The following is a 20,356-nucleotide window of genomic DNA, read 5'->3' as shown; positions in this document are numbered from 1 at the left end:
TCCCGAACAGCATCACTCTGCTAAACAAATAATTCCCTCAACACTGTCAAACTATTTACTAAATCTGCACTATATCCTACAACATCTTGAATCTCCAAAGACCTATGCAAGGGTCCTCATTGTAGACTTTAGTTCAGCATTCAATACCATCATTCCAGACACTCTTCTAACTAAGCTAAACCAGCTACAGGTACCTGAACACACTTGCAAGTGGATCACAAGCTTCCTAACAAACAAAACAGATTCTGAAGCTAAACAGAATCATGTCAGATATCTATACAATTAGCACAGGGCCCCCCAAGGCTGTGTGCTCTCCCCACTTCTCTCTGTATACCAATGACTGCATCTCTAACGATCCATCTGTTAAACTACTGAAGTTCGCAGATGACACAACAGTGATCGGTCTCATTCGAGACAATGATGAATCCGCATACAGACGGGAGGTTGAACGACTAGCCTCGTGGTGTGACCGGAACAATCTGGAACTGAACACACTCAAAACTGTAGAAATGGTGGTAGACTTTAGGAGAAACCCTTCCATACTTCCACCTCTCACAATACTAGACAACACAGTATCAACAGTAGAAACCTTCAAATTTCTAGGTTCTACCATATCGCAAGATCTAAAATGGACAGCTAACATCAAAAACATCATCAAAAAAGGACAACAAAGAATGTTCTTTCTGCGCCAACTCAGAAAGCTCAAATTGCCCAAGGAGCTGCTGATCCAGTTCTACAGAGGAATTATTGAGTCTGTCATTTGCACCTCTATAACTGTCTGGTTTGGTTCTGCAACCCAACAAGACAGACACAGACTTCAGAGGATAATTAGAACTGCAGAAAAAATAATTGCTACCAACCTGCCTTCTATTGAGGACCTGTATACTGCACGAATCAAAAAGAGGGCTGTGAAAATATTTACAGATCCCTCACATCCTGGACATAAACTGTTTCAACTCCTACCCTCAAAACGACGCTATAGAGCACTGCACACCAGAACAACTAGACACAAGAACAGTTTTTTCCCAAACGCCATCACTCTGCTAAATGAATAATTTCCTCAACACTGTCAAAACTATTTACTAAATCTGCAGAGTAAATATTTTCACAGCCCTCTTTTTGATTCGTGCAGTATACAGGTCCACAATAGAAGGCAGGTTGGTAGCAATTATTTATAGCAATTATAAAGATGACTATAACTTTGTTGCTTGTATCCTTACGATTTATACTGATATTGTTTCCTGATTGCTTATTTGTAGCCTATGACTATCATTAAGTCTTGTATCATTAAGTGTTAAATTTGTACCCTATGATTATTATTAAGTGTTGTAAATGTTGTATCTTGATGAAGGTATCTTTTCTTTTATATACACTGAGAACATATGCACCAAGACAAATTCCTTGTGTTTCTCATCACACTTGACCAATAAAAAATTCTATTCTATTCTATTCTATTCTATTCTATTCTATTCTATTCTATTCTATTCTATTCTATTCTATTCTATTCTATATTTCCAAACTCTGTATATTCCTAGAATGGTTGTTGGCACTCAGTAAGATTCGAATTGAATTTTTTTTCTCTTCTGATTGGAGCCTGCATTCTTTGGAATTTTCTTGAGTATTATTTTTTTAATCAACTCTTTTTGTCTCTACTTTTATACTTGAAACTTGTTTATTACAAACATAGAATCCCTTGTTTTTTTTAATTGTTGCAATGTTTTACTTTCTGAATGACAAAAACCATACTTCCTTAACTGCAGCTTACTATCTTCCTCACACTGAGGAACAGCCAACTTCACCCTAAGTCTGCCCACTCCAGTCCTATGTGTTAACAATTGTTCTTGGCCCAGAACTCACAGGATTGATGTCACTCAGGAACCCTCCTGGCACTTCTGTGGAGTCTTCAGGATTCTTATGCAGGAACCTGTAAGTCAAAAAGTTAGATCACGATTACAATGGAGAAAGGAAAAGAGAGCCAGTTTAATGGTGAAGGTAAATGGCTAGAAACCATGATACTAAGTTCAAGTCTCACTTTAGCTATGAAAGCCAACTGGGTGATTTTGGGCTAGTCACTCTTTCTCAATCCAGCCCAGGGCTGCTGTTCTGGAGAAAATAGGAGGAGGAATGTGTGTTGGATATGCTCGCCACCTTATTTATAAAAATAGTAAAGGCAATATTCAAATAAAAATAAAAAAATTTTTTTTTTAAAAAAGAAGAGATTTCTAAGTGACTACCTCTTGAATGTGACAGTCCTAAGCTTCTGGAGAACAACCGGGGAATACCGTATATATAGTTAATTTGGGAAAGAGAAAGACCTAAATTGAGACAGAGAAAAGTTGACTCCTATGTCAATAGAATCTTCAAGGGCAAAATTCAAATAGAATTTCCACACCATAAGGAAGAGCCTGAGTTTAATATGAGGTCTCCCCAGGGGTGCAATCTAGCAGTTTCTGGAAAACCGGTAGCGGAAATTTTGAGCAGTTCGGAGAACCAGGAGCAGAAATTTTTGAGTAGTTCAGAGAACCGGCAAATACCACCTCTGGCTGGCCCCAGAGTTGGGTGGGAATGGAGATTTTGCAGTATCCTTCCTCTGCCACGCCCACCAAACCACCCCACCCCCACCAAACCACCCCCACAGAACCCGTAGTAAAAAAATTTGGATTTCACCACTGGGTTTCTCCCACAAATAAGAACAATTTAACAATCCTCTACCATAATACTCACAGCTGCTCATACTGGCGGACCTCACACACAAGAGGATCTGACACCCAGTGGATGAAGGCCTTGGGTTTCTCTGCTGCCTCTGACTTCGTGCAAGTCACTTCGACCTCTTTGACCTGTCCATTGGTATCCTGGGCATAAACATACAAGTTGTGATATTCTTGTTTCCATCTCGGGCTTCACAATCTCTCTTCTTCTCCTATGCCAGGTGTGTGTGTGTGTGGGGAGGGGGGATAGGGGGAATGATGGCCCTTTTATGACTTGTGGACTTCAACTCCCAGAATTCCTGAGTCAGCAACACTGGCTCAGGAATTCTGGAAGTTGAAGTTCACAAATCAAACGGGTAATGGTTCCTCCTCTCTGCCCTATGCCTCTGCTATACTCAGCTCTGCTTGTTTTTATTCTGATTCAGAAGTTGCATTTCTGGACTTTATACAGCTATATATCCATCGTTTGGCATTCTCCTTGCTATTATATTTAATTTATTACTTGGCAAAAAACATTACAGATAGTCCTCAACCATTCATTTTAACAATCGTTCAAAGGTACTACGGCTCGGAAAAAGTGACCTAAGGCCTGAACTCGCATTTACAACTGTCATGCCACCCCCGCAGTCACACGACTTTATTTGACAACCAGCTCACATTTACAATTGGTTGCAGGGTCCTGACATCACGTGATCACCATTTACAATTTCCAGCAAAAATCGCCTATTGGGGAGCTGGATTTTCTTAACGACTGCATGGTTAAGAAATGTCATGGTGATTTACTTAAGGATCACTGTTAAAATTGTCATAAAATCGGGTCCAGCTTGACTTATTGACTAATCATGGAAATTCCGGTCCCAATTGCGGTTCTTAAGTTGAGGACTATCTGTATTTTCCCCTCATTCCACATTTCCCCTCAAGGCAACATTTTGGCTGATCTTTAGAATAAGAGAAAAAGAATTCTCTGGTGGCTAATTTCAGGATCCCACCTCCCCAGAAATTGCTAATGAGATGACCTGGCACACATAAATACTACTGTTTGACTTGAAGCATCTTTTCTGACACAGAACGAATGAGATTTTAGGACCACCGCCATTAAAATCCCAGTCATTGCATCAGGAATATCCGAGTGAAGAGAGGATGTTCTAAAGAAATTATAGACTCGGCCTCAAAAGTATTTCATTTATCAGATTGCAGTTGCCATCGAGAAACCCCTACTATTTTCCTAGAAATAATGTATTATGTAAGATTTTTTAATGTATTTGAGAAAGCAGTGGCAACATCCCTTTTCTTTTTTTCCATGTTAAACTCAGGGGTATAGTATTCAGGTGAAGAAAGGAACACGGAACATAATGCAAATGGGGAGCTATCCAGAACTGTAAACATCTAGAGTTATCATTATTCAATAGCCCCTCAAGCCCTGCGAATGAATACTCTCCTTTTAGTACAACAACGGGAATTGTTACTGACTCTATTATTAATATTATTGGGTATTAATAATGTTCAATGTATGCACAAATTTATTTATTTCACAGATTTAAGCTGCCCAACTCTAAAATTGTTCTAAGCAGTGACCATGAGGGTGGGGATGGGAAAAGGATCATAAGTACCTTTGGGGAGAGGGTCCATCATAACTTTGAACAGTCATTAAACAATTGGTCATAAGTTAAAAATTACCTGTAAAAAGCATCTAAGCACCCAGAAACCAACACAGGCTTAGTTTATGCAATTCACATGGCTATGCACCCTCTGGGGAAAAGCTGACCACTCTGTCCTAGTCTACAGAAATGGAACTTGTGGTCTCTTGGAAGATGCTGTGACCTCTACTCACCTTAATGATATTCTGGACAGCAATGACATAGCCAGTGTGCCTCAAACCCACTGGCTGACCCAGTGCTAACCGTTTGTAGCCTTTATCTGGAACCTGCCAGAGAGAAAATATTAACATGAGCAGGGATCAAATGAAGATCCATGGACCAGAAGAAAGCCTCCCAGTTCACTTCAATTACCCAGAGGAGAGCTGATGGTTTTTAGCCTTTTCAACCACCAGCACATCCAATGCTTTGAGAAAAGGCAAATATTGTCTCAGCTCAGGATTTCCCCCATCTTGGAAATCCAGAAAAGTTATGATTTCTGATAGCATCTGATGGAAGTGAATACGGTTAATATGATGGCAGAATAGCTGGACATTGCCTCAGCAGTGATTAAGAACGTAATACAAGTCTGTACTCCAGCTAATACAGCATGCAGTTGCCTTCAGTTTTAAAGGCAGACAGATACATTTATATCATGTTTTTTTTTCTTTTTGAATGGAAGTTTAGAAAGAATGGGGAAAAAATTCCAAAGAAAGAAGCCTAAAAGGGAAGGGAGTGAGAAATGGGGATTGCATTAAATATGTTCTTTATGCTAAAGTCACAGCCATAAAGTGAGTGCCAAGCCACTTTTAAAATAAGAGGATGCAAGACCCCAATTTATTCTGCAGCTCATTAACAGTCTAGCACAGGGGTTTCAATCTCGATTTCATTGAGGGCCGCATCAGGGTTGTGTTTGACCTGGAGATGTGCATGACCAGGGTGTGTCGGGGGCACCTGTGGAGGCCCGAGCACTCTGCCAGTGAAAACAGGTTCCCAATCTCAGTTTTCGGCTTGGATGGCCTCCTGCAACCCTCTGCCAGCAAAACAGAGCTCGGGGCCCTCCCAAGCTCCATTTTTCCTGTCAGAGGCACTGTGGGCCGGTCTTTTGCTGTTTCCAGGGCGGCCTGTAGGCCAGATCTATGACACACCTGGCCTAGTATGACTTTGAGAGAAGAAAAACCCAAAGGAGTTACAGTACATTTGGGTCATATTCAGCAGACTATTTTTGTGTGGTTATATGCATACTTCTCACTAAAAGGCAAATAAATAAATGTGAGAATAAATTGAGTCAGAGCAGTTAGACAATAGAATAGATTTCCCTGGAGGCTTAAACCAGGCAGGAGAACCATCCATTGATGATGCTCTAGATCTGAAATTTTGCATCAAGCAGAAAGGAACCCAACAAGGCGTCTTCCAACTCTACGATTATGTCATTCAAATATAATCTTGCTGTTCTGGCATCATAAATACAATCACGAGTCTCTTTCAAATATCTGAAAATGGAAACCGCCAGGGCCAGAACAAAGTACACTGCAAATCATAAGAGCCAACATTTCATCAAGGAGAAATGAATTAATCCGCAGTGCGGGCATGGCTCTTATCCAGGTACTGCACAAACTACATACAATATCAAGGAAGAAACAACAAAGGGGATTGCAAACAGCATATAAATTGCTTTTTAGACATTCTTCAGAATGCAGAAGGGACTATGCTTGCTAGTACTGTCCCCTGCATTCTCCAAGCATCCCCCTCCTGACACACCATTTCCGTCTTTGAGATCAGAATGAAATTCTACTCGTGTTCATCATATAAAACTGTGTCTGTGGTTATGTGGGAAACAGTACCTATATTCAGCTGAAATTTCTTTGAGACTCTGCTGCTTAAACAGTGCAAGGGTTGTAAAATGAAAGCACACAGATGAAGCATTTAAGTGGAGTCCTCTCCTTTGAGTCCTTAGGAGCTCCAAACTGTGAACGATGATTACTTAAATCGTTGCAACTCCTACCCTCAAAAACAGGCTATAAAGCACTGCACACCAAGACAACTAGACATGAGAACAGTTTTTTCCCAAACGCCATCACTCTGCTAAACAGGTAATTCCCTTAACAGTCAAACTATTCACTAAGTCTGCATTACTATTACTATTAATCTTCTCGTCATTCCTATCATCCATCTCCTCTCACTTACGACTGCATGACTGTAACTTGGTAGCTTGTATCCTTACGATTTATATTGTTTCCTAGTATGTTTTGATAGCTTATTTGTACCCTATGACTATCATTAATTGATGTACCTTATGATTCTTGATGATCTTACTTTTTATGTACACTGAGAGCATATACACCAAAGACAAATTCCTTGTGTGTCCAATCACACTTGGCCAATAAAGAACTCTATTCTATTCTATTCTGTTCTGTTCTGTTCTGTTCTATTCTACTCTATTTAAAATATGGCACATTGCTTTTTTTGGCTTTCAGATAGCATGTCAAGAGCCATTCCTAAAGCAGGAGCGGATAAGATACGGAATTGGGCAGGGCCAAAGTAAGCCATTGATCAAATCCAACTTCTAGCCAAGTAACAGGTGCTGAGCTGGTGAACATGCCTTCCATTTTGCAGTAGCTCCCCGTTCCCAATTCTACGTTAAATTCTTCACATCCTCCTCTTCCATAACCTGTAGTGTCTTTCTACTGGGCTCACCTCTCGGAAGTCACTTTGCTCAATATAGAGGGTTGGCTGGAATGGGACTTCATGGAAGCCTTTGGTCTCGTCAGCAGGGAAATTGGGCACAAGGATGTTTAAGGTCTAGAAGGAAGACAGAAGCACTAGGGTGGGTTCCATAGCCATGGGGAAAACCCGACCCCACCCCTCCAAGAGGTGAGGAGGATAAATGGCCCATCTTTTTTTTGTCCACCCTACCCCATCGGATCACTTTGGCTTACTTTGTGTGGTGCTGGAAAATTAGTGATGGTCACCCGTAGTGGTTCCAGGACAGCCATGACACGAGGTGCCTGTTCGTTCAGCACTTCCCGTACACAAGCTTCCAGCATATGAGGTTCCGTGGTGCACTGGGCAACTGTTACACCCACCTGTTGGAAATGTGGAGTCAGCCAAAGAAGCTTCAGGAAATGTACCAACAAACAGCTTGGAGGTAGTTTTCAGGAGCTACATTTGCAACGTGTTCTTGTCATGGTGTTGCTGTGGAGTATCATCCTTGCCCTTGTTTCAGGACAATTGGGAAGAGGATGTAAGGATTGACGCTGATGAGACAGCCAGTGTTTCTCAGGCCAGACAGAAACCGTTTTTATAAATCCAAAGCAGATGTTCCCCGATTTCAAGCTGGAAACAGCACGGCCAAATTTCCATTGTTTTAAAACGGTGAGAGAAAAAGGCCTAGGATTTAAGTCACGGAAGCAGACGATTTCCAAGTCATTCAGGTGGGAGAATGTGTAAGTAGATATGGCTTTTATTTCCTCCGCAATAAAGCAACTAATCTGTCCATATCATATCTGTCTGCTGGAAGTAAGTTCCCGAGTATGTGATTCAGTATCTGGAGAGTCAAAATTTATGACTGAGGCTGACTGAAGCGGGACAGAGAAAGAAAGAAAGAAAAAGTGCCCCTTGTGGTTGTTTAGTAACTTTCAATTAGATTAATCAGTTCCAACTTCTAAAGCAGGTTCTCTCTTTCTCTCTCTTTCTCCCTCCCTCCCTCTCCTCTCCTCTCTTTCCCTCCCTCTCTCTTTCCTTCCCTCTCTCTAGGATCACACTGCCTTGGGCAATTGTTCCTAACCTAGTATCATTGTCTATGCTGGCCATGGTTGAAGGAACCATATTCTAGAACCGTGATAGCAAACCTATGGTGTGATAGCACATGTGGTGGAGCCATGTTGCCTGGCAAGCACAGCATTGCCCGTTCCTCTTATGGGTTTCTGGCATGCGTGCACGCACGATGATCAGTTGCCCTTTGTGTGTGTGGCAGTGCCGGAAACTGGAAGAGCTGGTCTTCTGTTTTCTGTCTTCTGTAAGCATGAGTGTCGGTCACCTGACCATCTTAACAGAAGTAACTTAACAGAATAACAGAGTTGGAAGAGACCTTGGAGGTCTTCTAGTCCAACCCCCTTGCTCAAGCCAAAAACCCTATACCTTTTCAGACAAACGGTCACCCAAATCTCTTCTTAAAAACCTCCAGTGATGGAGCACCCACAACTTCCGGAGGCAAGCCACTTGTTCCACTGATTAATTTTTCTGTCAGGACATTTCTCTTTATTTCTAGGTTGTTTCTCTCCTTGATTAGTTTCCATCCATTGCTTCTTGTCCTGCCTTCAGGGGCTTTGGAGCGGTGGAGCTTGCGCACATGCACACGCCAGTAACCAGAAGATTAGCAGTATCTGCGCGCCGGAAACCGGAAATTCATTTTCTGGCACGCGCATGCCCCTGGGCAGCTCTTCTTCTGCGTTGTGGCCCCAATGACCATGCATGCTCCCTTTTCAGCACTCAGTGCCGAAAAGGTTCGCCATCACTGTTCTAGAAGATCTGGCATGCACTAGTTCAGGGGTGTCAAACTCACGTCGTCACGGCCGCATCACGTGACATATCGGGACTTTTTTCCCCTTCACTAAACTGGCTGTGGGCGTTGCCAGCTTGTGACGCATCTGACCTGTTGGCCGCGAGTTTGACAGCCCTGCACTAATTGGAAAAGGCTGTCTATAGAAAGAATTTGTTGAAGGTCATAAGATGGGGATGTGAAGTCATGGTTTACATTGGTCATGGACATCACTTCCCTCTTTTCTTCTCCAAGTAGGACACCCAGAAAAGGCACACAGTTCTATTGTCAGAAGAATTTTCTGAATTTTCAATTCAGACCAGCTATTTGAAGAAGAATCTAGAAATCAGACTACAGAATGCCCTACCTGCCCCTCGTTCCAATGGCATCCGCTTTTGTGTAAAAGTAGGAACATTTTCAATGCATCCTGTTATTCACACTGTATCCCAGTACAACTGAGTCCCTAGAAGGCAATTAAAGAAGGGGCCTACAAAAGACAAATATGCTAAATACTATCAGTGATGACATAGTTGAGGGCCTTCAAGAACTCAAGTAGTTAGTGATAGATAATCCAGGTTGAAATGATGCCCATTAAATCATGAGGTAAATGAATTAAGTTCATGAAGCAAATGTACAACTGAACTGTCAGGATTGAGATCAGGGTCTCTCTGTGTGTTAATATCCCAGTCCACAGATAAGACATCTGACAGACCACTGGCTGAACATAGGATCTTTACCTTTGCACAGAAGTTATTGATCGCCTCTGATGGAAAGCCTCGACGGCGAAGAGCAGTCAAAGTAAAAAGTCTTGGGTCATCCCAGTCCCTGCAATGTCAACATCAGCAACCAATGTAATGACTAAACTTCTTAATTCTGCTGAACTCTGCCCACACCACCACCACCACTACACACACACACACACACACACACACACCTGGCCCCTCACCTGACAGCTCCTGCCTCAACCAGGCGGATGATTTTACGTTTCGAGACCACCGTGTAAACAAGATTGAGGCGCCCATATTCCCACTGCACTGGGCAGTACACATCCAAGGCATTGCAGAGCCAGAAATAGGAAGAACGTCTAACAGGAAAGAGGAAAATGATGGATATGAGGTCACATTCAAGAAGTAGGATTGATTTATAGAGACAAAACTGATTTTGAATTTAATAACTCCTGCAAGACTATTGATTGCACAATATTGGAAGAAAGAAGACTTACCTACAATTGGAGAATGGATTAGTAAAGTATCAAATTTAGCAGAAATGGCAAAAATTTCTGCCTACTTGAAAGACTGTACACAAGAAAAATATATTTTGGAATGGAGAAAGTGGATCGATTATATTCAAAATAAGTATCAGATTAAAAAATATCAATTAGTTTTTGAGTGAAGTTAGGAATTGCTATGTATTAGAGTTTAAGAAAGAAGGGAATTGATAGTGTGATGGTGTGAAATGGAATATGTTTTATGTTATATTTTAGATTATGTTTGTTAGTTACAATACCCTGTATTCTGTTCTGGGAAGTCTCGGGGAAATGGGGGAGGGAAGATTATAAATTGATTGATTGCCATTGTACAGGAATAATGGTAGAATTAAACAAGTTGGAATGGTGTAAAGTCGGGACTGCTCGGTAACCACTCCAGAAGGGAAAGGGTAAGGAAAGAGGAGTAAAGAAGGAAGAAAGTAGGTAGGCAGGTAGGTAGGTAGGAAAGAAGGGAGGGAGAAGAAAGGATAGGAGAAGAAGGAGGAGAAGATAGAGGGTTAGAAAGGATGGTAGTGAGAAGTGGGAAAGAGGACGGGAATAGGAAAGCGAGAAGGATGGTGGGGAAAGTCGAAGAAGGATGAGAAGGGTAGAAAGGATTAAGGGAGGGAGTGGCGGTCGAGCAGGGCTGATTGAGCATAATTTGAGTATAGGATCGATCGTTGGATAAGTGATTGTATTGTACACTGGTCAAATTGTGGGAATTATTATGGAAAATAAAAAAATTTGCCCCCCCCCCCAAAAAAAAAAAAAAAAGAAGTAGGATTGATTCCATTTTCAGGCTAACGTGAGCAATACAATTTTGTGATTTCAGTCTTCTGAATTTTGTCTGGGCTTCTATGGTAGAGCTTAAGAAAATCAACTCCTACTTACTACCTACCTACCTACTCAGACAACCCCTACTTACAAACAGGCTGCCTGTTGTTAAAAATAGTGGATGGCGCTGTCCTTCCTTAAGCCAATGAACTGCTGAAGCTACACAGTGTTTTCACGAACTGCTGAAGCCATGCATATTTAATATGCAGCCTGTTTTCAGTGGTTCATGGAAACACTGAGTAATTTGTTGGCTCGAGGAAGGAGAACATTGTCCACCATTACAAGTTCCAACTTACATACCAATCTGAGTTAAAGAGCGTTAGGACTGGAACTCATTCTTAACCTCGGGACTGTCTGCATACGTTTTCAAGCAAGAGCTCTTTGTTTTGAGGGGCCCAGGAAGCAAGAACCCAAATGAGGGAAATTGAGACCTAGTCAATTATTTAAGGCTCATTAAAGGTGGATAAGGGACATTAAATGGTAAATTCTGCTTATGTTCAGGGAACTCAAAGAATCTATATGCATAAGGTGGAAACCTCCTAAATCTTTGGCAGTACTTCTGTCCATAGGAAAAGGCAGGAAAGAAGAGAAGTGACTGAAGGACCACAACTCTTTTCGTCCTTCACCATGAGCCATGCTACCATCTGATAGAAGATGAACAATATTTGAAGGGAATTGGATTCCCCCAACCCTTGAGATAAGGGATTCTTTCAAAGAGCATAGTCTTACCTGGCTTGAAATTCTTTGGTGCAGAGTGAGTGAGTAATGTTCTCCAGTGAGTCACAGAGGCAGTGCGTATAGTCATACGTGGGATAAATGCACCTGTGATGCCAGAGAAAACCAAAAGCTCACTTCCAAAGCTCTCAGTGGCTCCTGCAAACGATCATCATATCCTCCTAGGAATACTTCTTTCAGCATCATTGGCCATTACAGATAGTCCTCGACTGACAACCATTCGTTTTAGTGACCGTTCAAAGTTGAAACACAAAAGTGACTTATGGCCGTTTTTCACACTTGCAACCTTTGCAAGCATCCCCACAGTCACGTGATCAAAATTTGGAAGCTTGGCAACGGGGTCATATTTATGACGGTTGCACTGCCCAGGGTGATGCCATCACCTTTTGTGACCTTCTGACAAGCAAAGTCAACAGGGAAGCCAGATTGACTCAACAACCGTGTTACCAATTTAACAACTGCAGTGATTCACTTAGCAACTGTGGCAAGAAAGGTTGTAAAATGGGGAAAACCCACTTAACAACACTTAGCAACATACAGTACATTTTTAGCTCAATTGTGGTTGTAATTTGAGGACTACCTCTGTATTATCCCTTAAAATGCTTCCACAGTACTTTCCTTTCTACAGTTTTAATTTAATTTTTGATGTGCAAAAATTGTACTTATCCTGGAAGTGGTGGGAGGCAATGCTCTCATCAGAGGAGTCCCAAAGACGTTGGGGGGAGGGGGCAAGTTGTTCTCCAAATTCCAGACTCCAGCAATAACACCAAAGGCTTTAATACCTCTGAAGCCAGAGTTTAAGATTAAGCACCAGAGTGCATCCAACCCAATGAGAACAAGGACAACTGCCTCACTTCGCTAGTCATAAAGAAAACTTCCACACTATCCAATCCCAGTCCAAAATGAGCACACTAGACATCTATCCCCACATACCACTTGTCACCACTGCGGTGGTGTGGTGTATATTTAATGCGATAAGCAACAGGATCCATTTTTCCATCCTCCATCACCGTCTTCATGCGCAACGTGGCCTCTCCCTCTCCAAACTTTCCTTTGCGCATGTCCTGAAGAAACATAACGCATACCAGAGTTTCAAATCACTCAGATAGGAAAACCTCCTATAGAGCGGTATTGCAAGCTTTTGCTAAGATCACTCCTTCTTCCCTAGAAGCAGCTATGATAGACAGATGTCTAATGAGGGTGACAAAGGTGGCACAAAAGAGGAAGTTGGGCAAAATATTTTATATTTTAGCTTTTATTAAAAAAATAAAATAAAATCATAGCCCTGCCCAGAGTTACCCTATGGTAAGATGAATGGATGGAAATATAGATAGTTGGATGGATGGATGGATGGGTGGGTGGGTAGATGGATACGATACTGTAGATAGATAGATAGATAGATAGATAGATAGATAGATAGATAGATAGATAGATAGATAGATAGATAGATAGATAGATAGATAGATAGATAGATAGATAGGCAGGCAGGCAGGCAGGCAGGCAGACAGACAGACAGACAGACAGTGTCATCAAATGTCACAGACTAACTTTTCTGACCTGATCTGTGTAATCAGCTTCCAAAATATACACACTTCTGTGAATGGAATCAGTATCATGCAACCAAAATGAATACAAGTTGATATGTTTGATTGCAGTGCTAGAAAGGGTCGCTTCAAAGAATATGACACTTTGGGGCAAGGAAAGAGGGCTGGCAGGAGGCAACATGAAAAAGGAGGCCACTAAAAATAGCAGGGCAGTGAATAACATGTGAGAGAAGAACATGTGCATAGCAATGCTATTTTTTTCCTGAGTCTTCATCAGATAATGCAAGACAATGGTTGTGAAAATAGTTGTGAAGCAGTGTTCCTTCAAATACTGTAGCTCCAAATTGTGAAGATTCCCCAGCTAAGAGCCACCAGGCTACAAACCAGGAGACCAAGAGTTCTAGTCCTGCCTTAGGCCTGAAAGTTGACTGGGTGACTTTGGGCCAATCACTAGGAGATTGCGAGTTCTAGTCTTGCCTTAGGCATGAAAGCTGGCTGAGTGATTTTCGGTCAATCCTTCCTTCTTAGCACAACTCAACCAACAGAGGTGTTGTTGTGAGGAAAACACGAGGAAGAAATAATAGGTATATTCACCATCTTGAGTTATTTATAAAAGAAATAATAAAGGGAGGATAATAAATAAACAGGAGGTGGTTATAAAACACGAACAATAAAGAAGTTGATAACTTCTTGAAAAGGAATTCTGCGCATGCGCGAGAATGGTGCATTCTGCGCATGCGCGAGAATGGTAGCGACCTAGAGGAGCCCGAATCGGCGATGGCGGCTTTTCCTTGAAATGGAGGCTTTGGGCTGACTTACCAGGCTGCTCCGGTCCCTCGGCGTGTGGTTCGATCGGTCTGGCTGCCGCTGGAGAGGTTTGTGGCCTCTCGGTCATGCGACAGCCGAGAACGGGCCGAGGGACGGAGTGGCGGTCCGGAAGGGGGCGGCCATTTTGGACCTTGTAGGTCACCTAGTTCAGGGGTCTCCGACCTTGGCAACTTTAAGCCTGGTGGACTTCAACTCCCAGAATCCCCCAGCCAGCAAAGCTGGCTGGGGAATTCTGGGAGTTGAAGTCCACCAGGCTTAAAGTTGCCAAGGTTGAAGACCCTTGATCTAGTTCAAGGCCCTGCTCAAGCAGGAGACCCATGCTTTTTCTTGATGGACCAGCCATCTTAGTGGATACACACGCCGTACCTCAAAAAGAAGGAGAGACTCTTCAATCGGCCGGTCTCGCCATGGAGAAGGGGGTGGACTGTGTCCTTTGATTTCTTCCACCTTCTGGTGGCAAACATAAGCATGGCCCCTGGGAAGGGGAAAAAATAGACATCAACTACAGAGACAAGGAGTATGATCTGGGCAGGAAGGAATGACCATGCATTACAGTAAGACTTTCCACAATCCCCGCTGTAAAAAAAGGAAGATTAGAACAAAGGACACTTTGGGGGAGTACTAGAATAGAATAGAATAGAATAGAATAGAATAGAATAGAATAGAATAGAATAGAATAGAATAGAATAGAATTTTTTATTGGCCAAGTGTGATTGGACACACAAGGAATTTGTCTTGGTGCATATGCTCTCAGCGTACATAAAAGAAAAGATACGTTCATCAAAGTACAACATTTACAACACAAATGATGGTCAATATATCAATATAAATCATAAGGATTGCCAGCAACAAAGTTACAGTCATACAGTCATAAGTGGAAAGAGATTGGTGATGGGAACGATGAGAAGATTAATAGTAGTGCAGATTTAGTAAATAGTTCGACAGTGTTGAGGGGATTATTTGTTTAGCAGAGTGATGGCCTTCGGGGGAAAAACTGTTCTTGTGTCTTGTTGTTCTGGTGTGCAGTGCTCTATAGCGTCGTTTTGAGGGTAGGAGTTGAAACAGTTTATGTCCTGGATGTGAGGGATCTGTAAATATCTGTAAAAACAAGTTGGATGAGACCCTTTTCCACCATTTTTGATGCTACTTGGTCCTCCTCACCTTTTAATGAGATCCACTGCCAAGGCATACAACTCATCAAAGTAGTCAGAGGCATGTGTCACTGCATATGGAGTGTATCCTAAAGGAAAAACAAGACTAAAATGTGATAAGGCCATATTTGATCAGTCCCATTATCATAGAAAAGGAAAATTCAAAGCTTTTCCAGAAATTGCTAAACCCTCCCCACTAAAGGACTCCCATAAAAAGGCACCAGCATTGAAGTAGTCACCCCTCAATTGCAGCACAAAAGCCGGAAGGCATGGTGTAAACCAGGTAGGGAACTATGGCCCTTTTATGACTTGTGGACTTCAATTCCCAGAATTCCTGAGCTAGCATGGGTAAAACATGGCAGCCTTCCCCAGACTCTGGAAAAGCCAAGAGGTTTCCTTGCTATTTCAACCTTAGGCCCATTCAGCAAATAAAGCCTTTCCTCCCGCTGAGCACCCCCAACTCCCTTGCCCTTATCACGCTTACCTAGCCACTCCACTATGTCTAGGATGCCGGTAAAATACTTCTCCTCTTCTTTTTCAGGGTTTGTGTCATCATAACGCAGGAAGCAAATTCCATCATTTGCCTGGTTTTTGGGAGTGCAGGGAGAGAGGAATTAAACAACACACAGTCAACCAATCCTCTAGTTCATCAAAAAACTTATTTTTCTTCCCAAATGACAGCAAGATTAGAGCACCACCAGAAATACAATACCTCAATAAAATCAGCAAACAAATGAATTTGCCGTAATATACGGGGCCACTTTTCCAGTAGCCAAAAACATAAAATTAAACTCTATTCAATCTTCCGGGGAAACCACCAACCACTATTTCATTAAGCTATCTTCCTAAGCATTTTACTGCCCTGCAGATGAACTTTTGTGAGCCCAAAGAAAGTAAATTCATCTCTCCCCCACCCCACGCAGTTGGGAAAAAAAAGTTACCCAACATCCAACCTTCGTTTTACGTCTCCTTCATTGTGGTTGCGTAAATGTTAACTATGAATTAGAAAGTCTTGTGATTTAAACACACAAGCAAAACAATCCAGGATTTTTCATTAGCATTTGAAATGGGACTGGAAAAATGGTAAATTAAAGCTTGGTGACCTTTTCTCCCAGAAAAAAAAAAAAGAAATGCATAAGGACCAGACTTTCTATAAGCTTATCAATGTAGCAGTAAAGCCTTGCTTAGCTTTATACGTGAATTTTTATTTATTATATAGTTATTAAACTGATATGTCCCACACCTCACTCTTACAGCAACTGTAGGCATCTTCATGTAATTTATCTGAAATCTTTAGATTTAACAAGTCTCTTTCGGGATTAGTAGATATTAGCAACTATACAATATAGTGGAGGCCAAAAACTGGTACACACCTATTTACATGTAAGACCTGTTGAATTCAATAACAGTTTTTTATGTGTGTGTGTAAAACTACAACCAACTTGCATTTCTATTTTTTTTTTAAAAAATAAAATTGGAAATTCAGGCAAATGCTCAAAACACAGTCACACATATGCTGTTTGACTCATGACTCAGAACACAAGCTTAAACATGTAGCATATACATTTTATATATATAGATTATATCACTATGCCTCCACTACTGCTGTTAATTAGCCTACCCGAGGCTGTTTAGGAAATAATGGGAGTTACAATCCAACACGCCCAGATGACATGAGGTCAGGTTGAAAATAACTGTTGTTCAGTATATAAAGTTTTCTTGCTCTGCCGCAAACATATTTATGTTGAAAGCTCACTCCTGTTCCTTCCCTGGGAAGTTGCTCAAGTTGCTTTGGATAGAGAGAGTTGGTGGCATATAAATTTAATAATAAATAACAAGTTTCTTCTTTCTATATGTTTGGTTTATCAATTTATGGACAGCTGAATTGACACTGCTCACATTAAATTGCATAACTGTGTATTAAAGGTGCAACGGAAGCATCCATTAATCAGCTGCACTGACATATAAAGCACTATTGGTCAGAGTCACTTGAGATGTATATCCTGGGAAAACCTAATGTCCGTGATGGCGAACCTATGGCAAGCGTGCCACAGGTGGCACACAGCACCCTCTCTGTTGGCACACAAGCCATCACCCTAGTTTAGCTCCGCCGCGCATGCGTGTGTGCGTACCTTCTGCCAGCCAACTGGTCATCGGGTCTCTGCCGTGGGCGGGCACATGTGTGGGGAGCATGTGCGGGAGGCGGAAAACATGTGGGGGCGCACACACATGCACGGGGGGTGGGGCATATGCAGGAGTGCACGTGCCCGGGGCTGGGGTGTGTGCAGGGGGGCTGCGTGCATATGTGTGTGGGGGGGCACATGCATGGGGGCCACGGGTGCGTTGCATTTTGGGGGTTTGGGTGAGCGTGCGCACATTCGCGTGCATGCATACTTTGGATACTCGATCCATTAAAAGTTAGCCATCACTGCCTTATGTTTTATAATAATAATATTGGAGTTGGAAGGGACCTTGGAGGTCTTCTAGTCCAACCCCCTGCCCAGGCAGGAATCCCTTCACCATTTCAGACAAATGGCTATCCAACATTTTCTTAAAAATTTCCAGTGTTGGAGCATTCACAACTTCTGCAGGCAAGTTGTTCCACTGATTAATTGTTCTAACTGTCAGGAAATTTCTCCTTAGTTCTAAGTTGCTTCTTTCCTTGATCAGTTTCCACCCATTGCTTCTTGTTCTACCCTCAGGTGCTTTGGAGAACAACCTGACTCCCTCTTCTTTGTGGCAACCCTTGAGATATCGGAACACTGCTATCATGTCTCCCCTAGTCCTTCTTTTTATTAAACTAGACATACCCGGTTCCTGCAACCATTCTTCATATGTTTTAGCCTCCAGTCTCTTAATCATCTTTGTTGCTCTTCACTGTACTCTTTCTAGAGTCTCAGCATCTTTTTTACATCATGGCGACCAAAACTGAATGCAGTATTCCAAGTGTGGCCTTACCAAGGCATTATAAAGTGGTACTAACACTTCACGTGATCTTGATTCTATCCCTCTGTTTATGCAGCCCAGAACTGTGTTGGCTTTTTTGGCAGCTGCTGCACACTGCTGGCTCATATCTAAATGGTTGTTCACTAGGACTCCAAGATCCCTCTCACAGTTACTACTATTGAGCAAAGTACCACATATCCGGTACCTGTGCATTTTCTTTTTGTTTTTTTTAGGAAGAAACAGGTTTGAAGCACGAAAGCTGGACATGTGAAAAAAAAGTCCACATTAGGCTTTGAATACAAAGCAAGCAATTTCTACAAAGATTACTGTTTTACTCAGTTCCCTCTAACGGTCTTCCAAGCCTTAAATCTTTGGGTTTTTTTCCCCAGTGGAGGCACCATGGATTTAACTTGGATTTACATCCAGCAATGATTACCTTCTACTACTGAGCTATGATTTGCTCACACTTCTGGGAGAGGTACATCACATCAATGAGGTGGTCATGAGCATCTGTCAGGATAAATCCCACCCTCCCACTCAAGAAGTAGAGGAATATTCAAACACACCAGCAGTTCAGAGTGTGGGAAGAGGGTCAAGTGTCTCACCTTGGCAAAGCCAAAATTGAAATTGATAGCTTTGGCGTGACCGATGTGCAGAATGCCATTGGGTTCAGGTGGGAATCGTGTACGGACCTAGGCAAACACATTTAGATTATGTCAACAAAGATTCTCTTCAACAGATCTCATGCCTGCTCACTATGCCAAATTTATTTATAACTACAGAATCTCTTTAGGTTAAAGATCCCCAATAATAATGTACGGCTGAACTGTTCCAGGCAACTTTTTACAGGTGAGAGTGTAACAGAATAAATCAGCAGTGCTAATCTACCGTATATACTCGAGTATAAGCCGATCCGAATATAAGCCGAGGCACCTAATTTTACCACAAAAACTGGGAAAAACTATTGACTCGAGTATAAGCCGAGGGTGGGAAATGAGGCAGCTACTGGTCAATGTAAAAAATAAAGATAGAGCCAAGTAAAATAACATGAATATTTATTTGAACGAAAAACAATAAAAGTGCAAAAGGGGGAAGGAGGATTCCCAGCTTTAGAAAATTTAGAACTACGCCGCCTTTGGTATGACCTGAGCATAGCTCATAAAATTATCTGCTACAATGTACTTCCTATCAATGACTACTTCAGCTTCAACCACAACAATACACGAGAACACAATAGATTCAAACTTAAAAGTGAACCTCTCCAATCTAGATTGCAGAAAATGTGACTTCAGTAACAGAGTTGTTAATGCCTGGAATGTGCTACCTGACTCTGGTCTCTTCCCAAAATCCCCAAAGCCTTAACCAAAGACTATCTAGTATTGACCTCACCCCATTCCTAAGAGGTCTGTAAGGGGCGTGCATAAGAGCACCAGCGTGCCTACCGTCCCTGTCCTAATGTTCCCTTTAGTTGTATTCCTTTTATGTATTCAATTCATGCTTATATTTATATAATTATTTAATATGTATTTGACAAAATAAAATGAATGAATGAATGAATAGAATAGAATAGAATAGAATTTTTATTGGCTAAGTGTGATTGGACACACAAGGAATGAATGAATGAATGAATGAGTGAGTGAGTTACTTCAACAACATTGTCTCACAGAAATTGACAATACAACTGCAAGCATGAAAATGAGTCCTCCTTTAGCTTCCAAGGGACCAGGGTGCCTCTGAAGGTCAGTGCTCTAAGCACTAAGAACCCAGCACAAATCTAAGCCTGTATGCACACCAATAGTGAAAATACCCTGCACAGTGTCTCTTGGCAGAGAAGGTTAATTTTCATAGACGTTGGGGTGGCTCTTTTTTTTTTTTTTGGCAGGGCAATAAGGATCTCTAATATCATTAAACCCAAGTGTGAGGAAAAAGACAGCAGCTAAAATGTTAAGGCCAGTTGTGTGACCTTCTCCAATACAGTTGGCCTGGCTGTTTGCCAAAACTTAAAACACCCTCCCATCCCCCCTCCCTGCTAAAGCTTCTTTCTTAAAACAATTGTGGTCTTTGCCTTCATGTCGCTCAACCTTTCACCTGCCAGGTTCCTAGCCCTTCACCCTTGACCCACTGCTGTGTTTGCTTAGCATTGTGCCAATCGACTTTAGAAGTCTGTGTGTGTGTGTGTGTGTGTGTGTG

The 20,356-nt window shown here is 41.9% G+C and overlaps 1 protein-coding gene across 1 annotated transcript in view; it reads right to left on the bottom strand.

The window, feature by feature from the left end:
* QARS1 (glutaminyl-tRNA synthetase 1) overlaps positions 1-20,356 on the bottom strand; it is a 41,952-nt gene that overhangs the window by 3,399 nt on the left and 18,197 nt on the right. Inside the window, exons 10-22 of the mRNA XM_058171234.1 lie at positions 18,772-18,858; positions 15,705-15,804; positions 15,231-15,309; positions 14,436-14,544; positions 12,631-12,761; positions 11,692-11,784; positions 9,829-9,966; positions 9,620-9,707; positions 7,282-7,428; positions 7,040-7,144; positions 4,540-4,632; positions 2,725-2,852; positions 1,858-1,924 (exon numbers count right to left, since the gene is read on the bottom strand). Of these exons, the coding sequence (XP_058027217.1) occupies positions 1,858-1,924; positions 2,725-2,852; positions 4,540-4,632; positions 7,040-7,144; positions 7,282-7,428; positions 9,620-9,707; positions 9,829-9,966; positions 11,692-11,784; positions 12,631-12,761; positions 14,436-14,544; positions 15,231-15,309; positions 15,705-15,804; positions 18,772-18,858 (1,365 nt within the window). The remainder of the gene's footprint in view (positions 1-1,857; positions 1,925-2,724; positions 2,853-4,539; positions 4,633-7,039; positions 7,145-7,281; positions 7,429-9,619; positions 9,708-9,828; positions 9,967-11,691; positions 11,785-12,630; positions 12,762-14,435; positions 14,545-15,230; positions 15,310-15,704; positions 15,805-18,771; positions 18,859-20,356) is intronic.

The sequence above is a fragment of the Ahaetulla prasina genome, chromosome 2 (genome assembly GCF_028640845.1).
Source record: "Ahaetulla prasina isolate Xishuangbanna chromosome 2, ASM2864084v1, whole genome shotgun sequence".
Taxonomy (NCBI): Eukaryota; Metazoa; Chordata; class Lepidosauria; order Squamata; family Colubridae; genus Ahaetulla; species Ahaetulla prasina.
The sequence above is the reverse complement of the archived record's forward strand: the minus strand, read 5'-3'. Positions and strand labels throughout refer to the sequence as shown.